The 14988-nt window shown below is 40.7% G+C and overlaps 1 protein-coding gene across 1 annotated transcript in view; it reads left to right on the forward strand.

Moving 5' to 3' along the window:
• Positions 1-14988, forward strand: part of LOC149455885 (unconventional myosin-Vc-like) — a 194037-nt gene that overhangs the window by 132346 nt on the left and 46703 nt on the right. Inside the window, exons 26-27 of the mRNA XM_089685756.1 lie at positions 7423-7516; positions 10125-10188. Of these exons, the coding sequence (XP_089541882.1) occupies positions 7423-7516; positions 10125-10188 (158 nt within the window). The remainder of the gene's footprint in view (positions 1-7422; positions 7517-10124; positions 10189-14988) is intronic.

A 14988-nucleotide genomic window follows, 5' to 3' on the forward strand; every position in this document is an offset into this window, starting at 1 on the left:
CTGGTGTTGGCAAAGACAGAAAATGCACACCTACACCTGCCTATTCCAGGAAGAACCAGTGAGCATGAGGAATGTTACAGAACTGCCCCACATTGCTCTCAGGCATCGTAGGTATTGTCCATGTGCATCAGAAAATTTCCTCTGGCAACATCAGTTAATCAGCAATAGAGTTTTATTATATAATCAGCTTGTTGGGTGAAGGAGCCTCCTTTCCCTTGGATGACCTGTTTCCATGTTTGAATGATAATTACTTGTTAATGTAAGATTCATCACTTGTCTATGGTAGATGTCATATGTATGGTCAGCAAGTGTGTGCTGTTTTCAGGTCAGATTTATAGTTCAGGTTAATAGAAGGTTGACAGTTTCCTAGCTTACGTTTGTGCATGTTCAGAAAGGCTATGCAAAATTGCAGCAATTCATAGCAACCAATTGGATGTCCCCAGGACCCCATCATTATTATTATTATTATACAGGATTTATATAGCGCAAACAGTTTGCTCAGCGCTTTACAAATTAAAGGGAGACAAGACAGCAACAATACAGTTCAATACAAGAGGGTTAGGAGGGCCCTGCTCCTTGGAGCTTACAATCTAAGAGGAAGGGGATGGTGGTACAAAAGGTAATAACTGTGGGGGATGGACTGGTAGAAGGAATAGAAGAGTCCGTTAATAGCTGAAGGCAGGATAGGCTTCCCTGAAGGTTTTCAGAGAGCTCCTAAAAGTGGGCAGAGTAGGCGATAGTCTGATAGATTGAGGTAGAGAGTTCCAAAGGATGGGGGAGGCTCTGGAGAAGTCCTGGAGATGAGCATGGGAGGAGGAGACAAGGGAGCTAGAGAGCAGGAGGTCGTGGGAGGAGCAAAGAGTATGGTTTCGGTGATATTTGGAGACAAGATTGGTGATGTAATTTGGAGCAGAGTTATAAATGGCTTTATATGTGATTGTGTCAAGGATCCGGATATGACCAGAGATGTGTGGACTGATACGGAATAGCAGACTGCAGGAATGATGTAATAATATAATTTATTAAGAGCTGACAACAATATACAGAAATGCACCGTGCAACCAAAACCAAACCTTCAACTAATAACTAGATGCTCAGGAACACAGGCGTAGACAGAGCTGGAGAAGTAGAATGGTCAGGCAGGCCGGGTCAGGATCAATTGGGCGGATAAGGTACAAAAGTAGCAGGCAGGAGAATGGTCAGGAATAGCCGGGGTCGGTGCAGGCGGAGTTCTATCAGAGTCAGAGTCAAGCAGGGGGATCAGGCAGGTAGACAACAGGATGCAGATACAGGGGCTCATGGGAAAACACCAAGGCACTGATTGCAGGCCTGGTCCTGATTAAATACACCTCCTGCAATCAGCCTCCAGTGATGGCTTGATTGCAGGAGTGAGATCCTGGCTGCTGAAAGCACCCGCTGGCAAGCACCGGTACTGCAGCCCACACAGCAGGTGAGCCACAGCACCACCAGCGGTGAGTCCTTTCCTGACAGATTGTTAATGTTTTGAATTTTATTGGTTGGGCAATGGGAAGCCGGTGGAGGGACTGGCAGAGTATTAGTACTCTCAAATACACAGACTGTGTTATCTGAGCAAAGACAGAGACCCATTCAAATTCAGAGATAACAATCACTATAGGAGCTAGAAACTGAAGGTTTTGAAGTCTTAAACTTCAGCACAGATGCTTTTGCCTGTTTTACCAATATATTGTATAATTCTGAATTGGTCATGTTGTTTCACACCAAGTTTTCACTGCTGTAAGATCTCTGCTTGAAACTGTAGGGGTTATCAGTGCTGATTAGGTAAGTACAGGGGGAGGAATTCAATAAAACAGTTATGGGGTGGTATGACCACTTTAAAACGCCCTGCACTTATTTCAGTAAAGCTTTCCAAGAGACACCAGTGCTCAGAGAGGAGAATTTTGTGTTGGCAAGCTGTTGTGGATTTAACAGCTATCTGCACAGGGCTCCCTGGTTGCTATGAAGTTGGTGGCCGGTGGCATCATAGCAATTACTATCCCAGCCTCATTCATCTGCTAGCTAGGAGATTCCCAGGACGACAAGTGAGAGTCAACAAAGGGGCAGGGATGCTGGCTGATGTCATTACCCAAATATGGCAAAGGCCATATCGGAACATTGATGTCAGTCAGCATCCCCACCTCCTTGTTTACGTTCAGCAGTTGGCTTGGGAATTCTCCATCCAGATGAATGAGGCCGGTGATAGGTCAATGATTGCTATGACATTGTCCGCTGCACAGTTGACAGTGCATTGGTTAGCAAGGGAAAGACAGAATGTCCACAGTATAAACACACCAAACTCAGTGCTGTGCTCCTACATGCAACAGATTCATGTACCTACCATTTGTCATGCAAAGAATTATTGGAATTTTAAAGAGTATCTATAACATTCTTTGTGAATTCCGTTGAGAGTGTTAGACGCTAACGTGGGGGTATGAGTAGGTGAATGGTTCATTATGATTAGGCTTTGTAGCAAAGGTTTGGATACGGTGAAGCTCACCTGTAGGGAGAGCTTGGAGCCTGGAGGTGGGCATTTAGTGTTAAAGTGACACTAAACTGTGGTTTAAAAAACTATTCAAGTATGTATTTTTAACGCAAAGAAGTACCTTCTATTGCATTAAGTCTTCTCCAATTTTTTTTGTTTGCTGCTGTGATCCAACTTCCTGTTAGAGTGTGGCTATGTTAGTTCTCCATGGTCTCATTGTATGAAGGATTGTAGCCACCCTCTCTTACTCCCTCCCAAGATCACCTAAAACTATGGTCTAGGGTACACTGCACACATTTTATTCACACTTGTTTCTGGTGACAAAAACCAACAGACATCTTTTTAAAGTTCGCTGCATCTACGGAGCTGACACATTCTTACATTTGCTGTAATCATGTAATATATTGAGCAATTTGATTTGAATCACCTTGGAAGTTTTGACCACTAATTTCCTTATCCCAAAGTAAAGATCATTATGAAACAAGCTACTTTATGCCATGCTCATCAGAAAACAAATTGCATTAGTGACTTCAGTATGTACAGACTCTGTTATTGCATAGTATTCAAAAAGCTGAATGGGGTATTTATTTCCTTTTAGTTTAGTTACATGGGTAAATTGAACAAAAAAGAAACCAAAAATGAAAAAAGGCAAAAAAGAGCATTATAAAGAGGGTGAAAAGCATTATAAATCATGGTCCAATTTGCTGTAATAGTAAATAGGTTCCTGCGGGATCCCCAAAGGCAATCAGATTATTTTGGGCAGCACAGTGGCTAAATGGTTAGCACTACCGCCGGGCACTACTAGGGTTGTTGGTTCAAATCCCAACCATGGCACCACCTGCCTGGAGTTTGCATGTTCTCCCTGTGCCTGCGTGGGTTTCCTCCGGGTACTCTGGTTTCCTCCCACACTCCAAAGACATGCTGGTAAGTTAACTGGATCCTGTCTAAATTGGTCCTAGTATGTGTGTGTATGTATGAATGAAAGTTAGGGACCTTAGATTGTACACCCCTTGAGGGTTGAGGACTGATATGAATTTACAATATATATGTAAAGCTCTGCGTAAATTGATGGCGCTATATAAGTACCTGAAATAAATATTTTATTAATTACAGGTATTTATATAGCACAAATTTATTTACACAGAGCTTTACATTTACAATATATTGCACATTCACATCAATCCCTGGCCTCAAGGAGCTTACAATCTAAGGACCCTAACTCACATTCATACATAGATATACTAGGGCCAGTTTAGACAAGAGCCAATTAACCTACCAGAATGTGCACTAAAGAAACCTACGCAATCACAGGGAAAACATGCAAACTCCATGAAGGTAGTGCCATGCTTGGGATTTGAATGGATGACCCTGGTACTGCCAGGCAAAAGTACTTACCACTTAAGAAAAAAAAAAGAATGTTATTGTTAAATGTTGATGGTTATATATATATATGCTAAAAAAAAGTTGCATAAGACATGGAAAGTGTTGAGAGAATGGGGAATAATCGAACCATGATTGCCAGACTGAAATAAACTTGTCATGGGTCTCCTTCAAGATGGCAGTCAGTATTTCATTGATGAATGTGCCCTAGATTTAACCTCTTTAAAATTAGGGGATGAAGATTTCCACAGGTGGGCAATGGTTGTTTGGTGGCTATAAAAATATGTGTAATAAGAATACGACCATATTGCTGGATGTCATTTACTGATTTGTTAAGAAGGGCCTATCATGGGTCGGTGCGATAACTGACCTGTAATACCAAGTTAATCATTAAATGAATAAATTGGGTGCCGCGATCTATTAATTGTTTAAAATTGTGATACACCAAACATATATTAATCTAACATAAGTTTAGAATTTTCACCATAAATGTGCATAAATACAGTTTGTGCAACTGATTTAAAATATGTAAAAAAATGGATGAGTGAATAAATGAATATACTGATATATATAACTAGCAAATAGTAATAAATAAAACACAGATGATAAACAATGATGATAAACAGTGACTGTGTGCTAATAACGCCACTGAATGGTGGCTATGAAGTGAGGGAAGTGAAACAGTCCAATGGAGGAGTGCTCTTAAGATCCAGGATGATCCTCAGACGTCCAATATTAGGAACCGTCAGGTGATAAAAATGTAAAGATTGCGCACTCACCAGATACGCAATCTTTATGCGCATTTGTGTATAATATCACTGGACCTCCTGTGTCATCATCCTGGTCTGGTCAGATCTGGTCAGCATATCCTTCATGGCCTGGTACCCGGATAGATGCAGCTTTTCTGTGGATCTGGCCGGTTCCCACCAGAACTCAAATAAATAGAAAGGGCCACATAGTGTAATATCCTAAGGTATCTTTATTATAGGCACAGGATAGCAGGAAATCCAACATACAAAAAATTGTACTGACCCAGATGCAAATCAAAGATGGCCGCCGGGGCCCCTCGTGGCGCCGGCGGTGAGGCGCCCGACCTGCTGTAGCTTTCACTGACGCGTTTCGAGCGAAGGCTCGTACTCAAAGGGGTGCACCCCTATGAGTACGAGCCTTCGCTCGAAACGCGTCAGTGAAAGCTACAGCAGGTCGGGCGCCTCACCGCCGGCGCCACGAGGGGCCCCGGCGGCCATCTTTGATTTGCATCTGGGTCAGTACAATTTTTTGTATGTTGGATTTCCTGCTATCCTGTGCCTATAATAAAGATACCTTAGGATATTACACTATGTGGCCCTTTCTATTTATTTGAGTTCTGGTGGGAACCGGCCAGATCCACAGAAAAGCTGCATCTATCCGGGTACCAGGCCATGAAGGATATGCTGACCAGATCTGACCAGACCAGGATGATGACACAGGAGGTCCAGTGATATTATACACAAATGCGCATAAAGATTGCGTATCTGGTGAGTGCGCAATCTTTACATTTTTATCACCTGACGGTTCCTAATATTGGACGTCTGAGGATCATCCTAGATCTTAAGAGCACTCCTCCATTGGACTGTTTCACTTCCCTCACTTCATAGCCACCATTCAGTGGTGTTATTAGCACACAGTCACTGTTTATCATCATTGTTTATCATCTGTGTTTTATTTATTACCATTTTCTAGTTATATAGCGCTGCACCCCCCTTTTTACATTTATGTCTTTGAAGGTTTGATACGGTGCCTTTTTTGGTGTACAGCTGCTGTTCATCATTATATCCATTCAAGCGCTCACTTATTTTTGCTTTTCTTGAATATACTGATATATATTCACAAGTATAAACATGCAAACATGACCGTAGAGATAAAATGTTCCAATCGTGACCTTTTTTATATATAAATAGGGTCCCTCATGCAATAATGCAAAGGTAAACTCCATGCAAGTTCAACAGGAAAATGGTTTCAATATACTCTCCTCAGAAACAGCCTATGATTATATAGCTGAGATGGTATATAATAGGAACTGCACTGTGAGCCTTTATAAGTAACGAAATCTCTCCTTCCTCAAAGCACTCCTTAGTCCAGTTCTCCTCGTATGGATCATAAGGGAAAGAAAGAGAGATATATAGTGTCTTATCCGGGATAAAAGACTTTATTGTGCGTAGGTAATGCACTCACATAATAATAAAATCAATTGCGCTTGTCATGTGTATAACCGCGGATAGCGGTGAGACCAGCCTCGTAGGTGTGCTCGCGCACACTGTCAATACTCGCCGTGTCTAGGATCGGATGCGTGGTGACGTCACTGCCCCTCCCCAACGCGTTGCGCTACAGGGACTCGTAGCTTCGTCTGGGGGATGTAGTATCCTGTAGTATACTTGCATGGAGTTTACCTTTGCATTATTGCATGAGGGACCCTATTTATATATATATAGAGGTCACGATTGGAACATTTTGTCTCTACGGTCGTGTTTGCATGTTTATACTTGTGAATATATATCAGTATATTCATTTATTCACTCATCCATTTTTTTATATATTTTAAATCAGTTGCACAAACTGTATTTATGCACATTTATGGTGAAAATTCTAAACTTATGTTAGATTAATATATGTTTGTTGTATCACAATTTTAAACAATTAATAGAGCGCGGCACCCAATTTATTCATTTATTGTTCCTGTTGCTGGCGCACATCACGTGAGGGTGAGCAAGGGAGCCTGCGACATATTATATTGTTTATATATACACATATATGCACTCTCCAGTGGCTCACAAGTAAATTTACACTACCAAGTTAATCATTGTATAGACCCTTACCCACAAAGGACACACCTTTGGGCAGGACCACCATATGTGATCATCAACGGTATTTCATATAAAAACTATTTTAGCCTTTTTCAAGGCAATGTTTTAGCAGTTGTGAGTCTACCTTATGCCTTTGTGGTGACCTTAAAGTGAACAACATTATTGTATGGACATGCAGTACATTGTATATTTTCCTATTAGAATTTTGGTTTTGAATTTTTTTACAGTGTATTTTGTAACATTATTATACTAAAATTATTAGACTAATGATCATAATATTAGAAAGCAGAAGGATATAAAAGTGTCACCCATGAAACCCCAGGTTAGAACATATCTGGTGGACAAATCTTGTTACCAAATTTCTCTGTGACACTAAGTGAACAAAATCTGTTTATCCACATATATGATTCAGTAGATGTTTGTTCTTTATATTGAATGTTTAGTTAAAAAAAACTATATATTTCATTATGAAAAAAGGTTATGTTGACTTTGATATTTTTTAGCACACTCAGCTCCTAGTCTCTATATCTTGCCTGACTCTATCTGCTCTCTTTTTGTCATGCATCATGACTGCACAGTCTCCAAGACTTCATTAAGAAGATTCTTAATGCCGTATGTAATAAAAATATATGACTACAGTTAGTGCATGTTCTGAAAATCTAATGTGCCATGATGTACACTCTATATTTTCCTCCACAGAAAATACCAGAGTTTCAATCACAGGTTGAACTTCTTGAAACCCAGGTGAAGGATACTAACAACCAGGCCCAATTACAGAAGCAGGAAATGCGGGGTAAGATACAATATTCTGCAAATCTCCTTGTTGAGTCCAGAACAAATTCTGTGTTTTATCACTTCTGTTAGCTGTAAGGGCTCATGTACACGGGGCGTTTGGAAAACTCTTCTGAATGCTGGAAACTGACTGCTAGAAAACGTAGGTAAAAAATGTTGCGTTTGCATACCGCGTTTATGCACGTTTGCGTTTAGAAGCGTTTTTAAAAGATAACCTCAGGAGACTCTCCCAGATGCCCAGAATGCACTGAAAAATAGTAAATAATTAACTATTTCAGATATTTTGAGGGAAATAGAGAGAGCAGAAGCAGAGAGAGCAGTATTTGTTGAGATGACCTGCCTTTTCTGGTTGTATTCACTATGGATCCCATCATGAGCATAATGCAGCACGTTCTACTATTTTTTCCTTCACCCGAAACCTGGAACTGACTGCACTGGTGTACTAGGTCCATTTGAATATATGGAAAACACTTTGCATGCATTTCTGATGATGAAAAAAGGCTCTGGACAGCATCTAGATATGGACCTGTCAAAAAACGCATCCAAACACAAATGCTTGCTTACATGCGTTTACAAGCATTTGGCGTTTGAAACGCCGGTAAAATCTACTCCTGAATGCGATTTTGGTGCTTTCAAAAAAATGACTGTAAACTCAACTGCCTGTAAATGACTGTAAACAACTATGTGTACATGGACACATAGGAAAACATAAAGGAGAGTTCGGGGGCTGCTGAAAAAAACGCTCAACAGCTCCTGAACGTACGTTTAGCAGCTGCAGTTTACATGGGCCCTAACACTTTGTGATGGGGAGGTGGATATTTGGCAGAGCATGTGCACATTACATTTTAGATATTGGATTATTCTTTGTTCCAAATACATTTTCAATATTCATATTTATAATATCTTACCCATAATTTGGAATGGAAGACTTAACCATGCAGCACTGCCTGGGTCATACTAAAACCCTCCTACTTCTAAACAGCCAGTGTCTGCACTTTGCTTTTTCCACACTGATAAACCTTACAGAAAACCTATATGTTTGCCATCATCTACGTACTTAAAGTGGAACTAAACTGCAAACTGCAAACTTTATTTAATTAATGTCTTTCTATTTAAAGCAAACCCACCCATCCATCCATGTCTCCATGCTTTTTTTTTGTTGAGAAATTGCTTTGAAATACTCCACCATGACACTTCTAACTGTGGCCATCTTGAGTAAGGGCAGATGATTCATGTTGCACTTGCTTCCTGGAATCCATCTTCTCTTAGCTCAGGCATGCAAGCAGGAAGGTGTGCTCAGCTGTTAAAGCCCCTCCTCCAGATTAAAGGAAAAAAATGCCAAGAAAGACTAAAGTATGACATCATTTTGGCTTAGGCCAGGAAGCAACTGAAGAGATGCAAAAGTTTAAAACAAGTAAATATAATTTACCTCCCTATCTATTTACTAATGCTAGGAGACTATCAATTAAAATAGTTAATGCTGATTGAGAAAGTTTAATTATGCTTTAAAGTGGAAGATAAGGCTTATTATAACTATTCTTAAAAACATTCTCTCCCCACCACCTCCTACCTATCCTGCATACCCTGTAGAAAAAAGATCTGTGTACTTACCTTTTTTTTTTTTAAATCCGGTCCTATCACATGATGCAGCATCTCCAGCTCCCCTGTGCCAGTGAACAGCTACTGCAGGGGAGAGCAGGGAGTGCCAACAATGGATAGGCTATTAGAGTTAATGGGTGATGTCACAGCACTGGGAATTCACAGCTGTTGCTGATAGCTCTCTCACACAGGAGACCCAGAGCTACTGGATCACGTGACCGGACCAGATTAAAAAAGGTACTTTAAAGCCCAACTCTAGAAACGTGAAATTTCCCCTTGCAGTGGGGCTGCACCTGCACTGCAATGGTTAATTGCTTCTTTGTGTCTAGGGGATTTATTAAAGAAGATTTACCTAATCTTCTGATCCTTTGCACTGCTAGATTGGTCCTCGGTGTCTTCTCCCCTGCACTCCAGCAATCTAAGGTCTTGACATCAAGACCAATGCAGGATCCATAGTCCTGCAGTGGACATGATGATGCCAAGGGGTAGTATGGGGGTGCTCTATCTGGCAGGGAAGTGAAGGATCAGGTAAGTAAAGCGCTTTTCCTCTCCTAGACTAAACCAGCAATTAACCCATGCAGTCCCTTTGCAAGGGATGATGTTCAGATTTCCCAGAGTTGAGCCTTAAAGTATATGTAAACCCTAACAATCACCTTCTCCTATTTGCTCATTTTTGTTATGTTAAATATACCATTAATAGCATTTTGTCATATCTGCTCAAAAAAATAACCTTTTGATCTTTACAGAAATTCAGAGCTGTCCTGTGTTCTGCTTACTCTGCCTGTTCTAGATCTCAAGAAGTCTAATCGGCCCTCTCAGTTCTTATATTGGATTACAAATCAAGTTAACCCCTTTTTGCAGATATGGATAGGTGGAGGGGTCCTGTGGTTTACCAAAAGACGACTAGGCTGGGCTGATAAAGCACGGGGAATGGTGCATGTATTGCAGAATTGTACTGCATATGTTTGGTTTTTTTATTTTACCTTAAGATACATTTTATCTTGTTACAGAAAAAATGTCTGAAATGGCCAAACAGCTTCTGGACAGTTTTGAAGTTGAGGATGTTAAAAACAGGTATTAAAAATGATACTAACTGTATCAATAATTTTCGTTTGACTAGTAGTGCAACCATGGGCTTCCAGTAATGCATTAATCTGAGAGCTTGTGTCACACCTAGTGCCCTTGTTTAGTGTATGCGGTGCCCTTGTATACTGATGTGGGGCGGTTTTCCATCACTGTGGGTGCAGCACAGTGTATTCATAGTTTTGGTGCAAGTTAGCTGCGCTTTGCCATAAACTTCTATTATAACCTGCAGCTTCTGAAGGTGCACCAAAACTGCAGGACATATTAAGTCTAAGGCAAGGCGAAGCTAACTCACACCAAAACTGCAGGTACACTGCTCTGCACCTACAGTGGGGTAAAATGCACTGCATCAGTCTGACAGCACCCTGAGGGAATTGTCCACTGAACCATTCACATCATCCACTATCACTTTCAGCTGAGTTCTTTTACAGTTTGGATGAAATGTTGATGGGATTTTGTTTCAATGGGAATGTTGTCAATTTAAAGTGTTACTAAACCCAGGCCCCTGCATTCAATATATCTGGTCTCCCACAGTACACAGAACATGGAAATGCAATTATTTTAGTAAATATAAACTGCTAAATACCTTTTCTCATCAGCAGTTAGAGCAGTCTTGTGACATCTATCAGTGTTCAGCAAAGCACTGGTTAAAGTTTGTAGGAAGAGTTTTCTCTAGGAGGATGCAGAACCCCTGACCTTGACTGGACAGTGCTGATTGGCCCTGTGCTGATCACATGCACTCTCCCAAGAGAAAAAAATCCTCTCTAGCAATACACACCAAACTGAGCATGTGCAGTGTCTCGACACAATATGTCTTATCAGGAGATAAGAGGGAGACACTGGAAGAAGGGGAGGCTCAGAGAAGTCAGGATCAAACATCCTTTTTACACAATGCAGAGGATTAACCCCACAGTGAGTATAACAAGCATGCTTTACTGCATATACAGACTGATTTTACTGTTGTGGGTTTAGTAACACTTTAGGTCATGTTTGTGTGCAAAGTTGCGCACGTTCCCACAACACAAAAACATTTATCTTTCAGGCGTGCAGCAGCGCCATTATTTCTTAAAAGCACCCCAACAGACATTGCTAATGTGCATGCCAGAATGTATGGTACCAATGTACCACATGTTTTGGTACAGGGTGATTTTTAACAAAAAGGTGGATACACTTCCTTTGTGTGATTTTACATGTAAAGCAGCCCATTGGAGTGAATGGGACACCCTAAACACAATAAAACACTCCTTTATTTCACCAATATAGGTGTGAACAGAGCATAAGGCTACATCCACAAATACCAAAGGATGGTTGGAACTCCAGCTAATCTCTGCTTTAGAACTTTGAAAAATATTATTGTACCACAATGTGCCCAAAATTGAAATATCCATTTTTGGTGGATGGAGAAGTCTGGCCATAGAGTAGGAGTTAAGCATACATTTGCAATAGGTATTGTATATTGACAGGGTGAATGATATTAAATTGTTGAATATCTTTTAGAGTACATTTTAGAGTAAGCTTCAGAAACAAAACTATATTGTGCCTCAAAGTTGGAACTATCCTGACATTTCGGCAAACAATTTCCAGAAGTTCAATAAAACCAAGGTTAATGAAATCAGATAGAAAGTTGACAGAAAAGCTATGGCTTTTTGCATGTGTCATGTTAAAGACTGCAGTTTGTTGTCCCCAAAACATGTTAAAAAGATTTCAGCTAAAAAGACGAAATAATGAATATTCTCCCACAACTTTTGTGATGTAAGCAGTCCCAGTCGGCTGCATCCTGCCTTCTTTACATCTTTATGAGGACTCTTTAACTCCTTCATTGGGGAAAAATGCAGCCCCTTGCATCAGTCTTTCTCTTCTGACTTTACCCAAGCAAAAGGAAGTCATTGGGCACTCCCGCATATTAAGCATTATTGTTGGGCTTGTCAACTTACATTAGTAATGGACAAAAATCTGCATGCAACCCTGAAAGATTAGGTACCTTTGAAGCTTTTGTTTACTTTCTTGACAGTGTCCCATGGCTTAACCCAAAAGACAGTCAGCAAAGACTTGACTGTACATCCACTTATTGGAGCCACCATTTATAGCTTCTTTTATATATACAGTTGCAAGAAAACGTATGTGAACCCCTTGGGATTACGTGGAGTTTTGCATGAATTGGGCATAAAATGTGCTCTGAACGTCATCTAAGTCACAACAATAGAAGAACACAGTCTGCTGAACATAATACTACACAAACATTAGATGTTGCCATGGTTTAATTGCACATAACATGTAAACATTCACAGTGCAGGGAGGAAAAAGCATGTGAGGCCCTAGCTTAATGACTTCTCCCAGAGCTAATTGGAGCCAGGAGTGAGCCAACCTTGACTCCAATCAGTGTGATGATATTGGATGTGTTGCTGACAGCTGTCCTGCCCTTAAAAAACACACACCTGTTTTGGGTTTACTGGTTTCAAGAAGCACTGTCTGATGTGAACCATGCCTCGCAGAAAAGAGCTCTCAGAAGACCTACGATCAAGAATTGTTGACTTGCATGAAGCTGGAAAGGGTTACAAAAGTATCTCCAAAAGCCTTGATGTTCATGTCTCCATGGTAAGACAGACTGTCTACAAATGGAGAAAGTTTAGCACTGTTGCTACTCTCCCTAGGCGCGGTCGTCCTGTAAAAATGACTGCAAGAGCACAGCGCAGAATGCTGCATGAGGTAAAGAAGAATCCCAGAGTGTCAGCTAAAGACCTACAGAAATCTCTGGCACATGCTAACATTTTTGTTGACACATCTACAATAAGGAAAACATTAAACAAGAATAGAGTACATGGGAGGACACCACGGAGGAAGCCATTGCTGTCCAAAAAGAATATTGCAGCACGTTTGAAGTTTGCAAAAGAGCACCTGGATGTTCCACAGCACTACTGGCAAAATATACTGTGGACAGATGAAACCAAGATTGAGTTGTTTGGGAAGAACACACAACACTATGTGTGGAGAAAAAAAGCCACAGCACACCAACATCAAAACCTCATCCCCACTGTGAAACATGGCGGAGGGAGCATCATGGTTTGGAGCTACTTTGCTGCCTCAGGGCCTGGACGGATTGTTGTCATTGATGGGAAAATTAATTCCAGGGTTTATCAAGACATTTTGCAGGAAACTGTACGACCATCTGTCCACCAACTGAAGCTCCGCAGAGGATGGGTGATGCAACAGGACAATGACCCAAAGCATACAAGTAATTCAACAAAACAATGGCTGCAACAGCAGAGAATACGCCTTCTGGAGTGGCCCAGTCAGAGTCCTGACCTCAACCCGATTGAAATGCTGTGGCATGACCTTAAGAGAGTGATTCACACCAGACATCCCAAGAATATTGCTACACTGAAACAGTTTTGTGAAGAGGAGTGGTCCAAAATTACTCCGGATTGTTGTGCAGGTCTGATCTGCAACTACAGGAAACGTTTGGTTGAGGTTATTGCTGCCAAAGGAAGGTCAACCAGTTATTAAGTCCAAAGGTTCACATACTTTTTCCTCCCTGCACTGTGAATGTTTACATGTTATGTGCAATTAAACCATGGCAACATCTAATGTTTGTGTAGTATTATGTTCAGCAGACTGTGTTCTTCTATTGTTGTGACTTAGATGACATTCAGAGCACATTTTATGCCCAATTCATGCAAAACTCCATGTAATCCCAGGGGGTTCACATACTTTTTCTTGCAACTGTGTGTGTGTGTAAAAATATTAACAAATAAACTATTTCCTTATATAGCGTCATTCTAAAAAAATCCCCACCCTCCCATTTCCTCCCCCTCTTCCCCAATCTACCCCCCAAGTTTTTCTCTTTGTTTCCTTCATCTCTCCGCTCCTCATCTTTTTCGTTCCCTCTCACAGCACCCTTCTCCTTCTTCCTTTCTTGTCTATTCTCTATTTTTCCAATTTCAGCTCTTTTGTTTATTCTTTGAATTGCTCTTTAAACTTATCCCATTTCTGCCACTTTTCTCTGAATCTCTCCATTCTATCTTCTTCCAAGTGGTAGAGTTCCTCCATTTTGTACACATAGTCAACTCTACTTATCCAATCTTTTGTTTTTGTTGCTTCCTATTCCTGTCAAAATTTAGGTATTAATTCCTTTGCCGCATTTATCAATTGAAATATCGACTTTTTATATTTTTTACTGTAGTCTCAGTTTTATGGAATAAGCGTGTGCCTGGCTCTTTCGGGACATCAACCCCCGTTTTCTTCTGAATTTGATAAATTATTTCTCCCCAATACTCCTGAATTTTGTGGCACTCCCACCATATACAGTGAGAAACAAAAGTATTTGAACACCCTGCGATTTTGCAAGTTCTCCCACTTAAAAATCATGAAGGGGTCTGAAATTCACATTGTTGGTGCATTCCCACTCTGAGAGACAGAATTTCAAAACAAAATTCAGGAAATCACATTGTATGATTTTTAAAGAATTTATTTGTCTTGCACTGCTGAACATAAGTATTTGAACACCTTAGAAAATCAGTGTTAATATTTGGTACAGAAGCCTTTGTTTGCAATTACAGAGGTCAAACATTTCCTGTAGTTCTTGACCAGGTTTGCACACACTGCAACAGGGATTTTGGCCCACTCCTCCATACAGATCTCCTCTAGATCTGTCAGGTTTCAGGGCTGTCGCTGAGCAACATGGAGTTTCAGCTCCCTCCAAAGATGTTCTATTGGATTTAGGTCTGGAGACTGGCTAGGCCACTCCAGAACCTTGATATGCTTCTTACGGAGCCACTCTTTGGTTATCCTGGC

Source organism: Staurois parvus, unplaced genomic scaffold (assembly GCF_062004578.1).
Source record: "Staurois parvus isolate SC_StPar_1 unplaced genomic scaffold, SC_StPar_1.0 ptg000385l, whole genome shotgun sequence".
Classification (NCBI taxonomy): Eukaryota; Metazoa; Chordata; class Amphibia; order Anura; family Ranidae; genus Staurois; species Staurois parvus.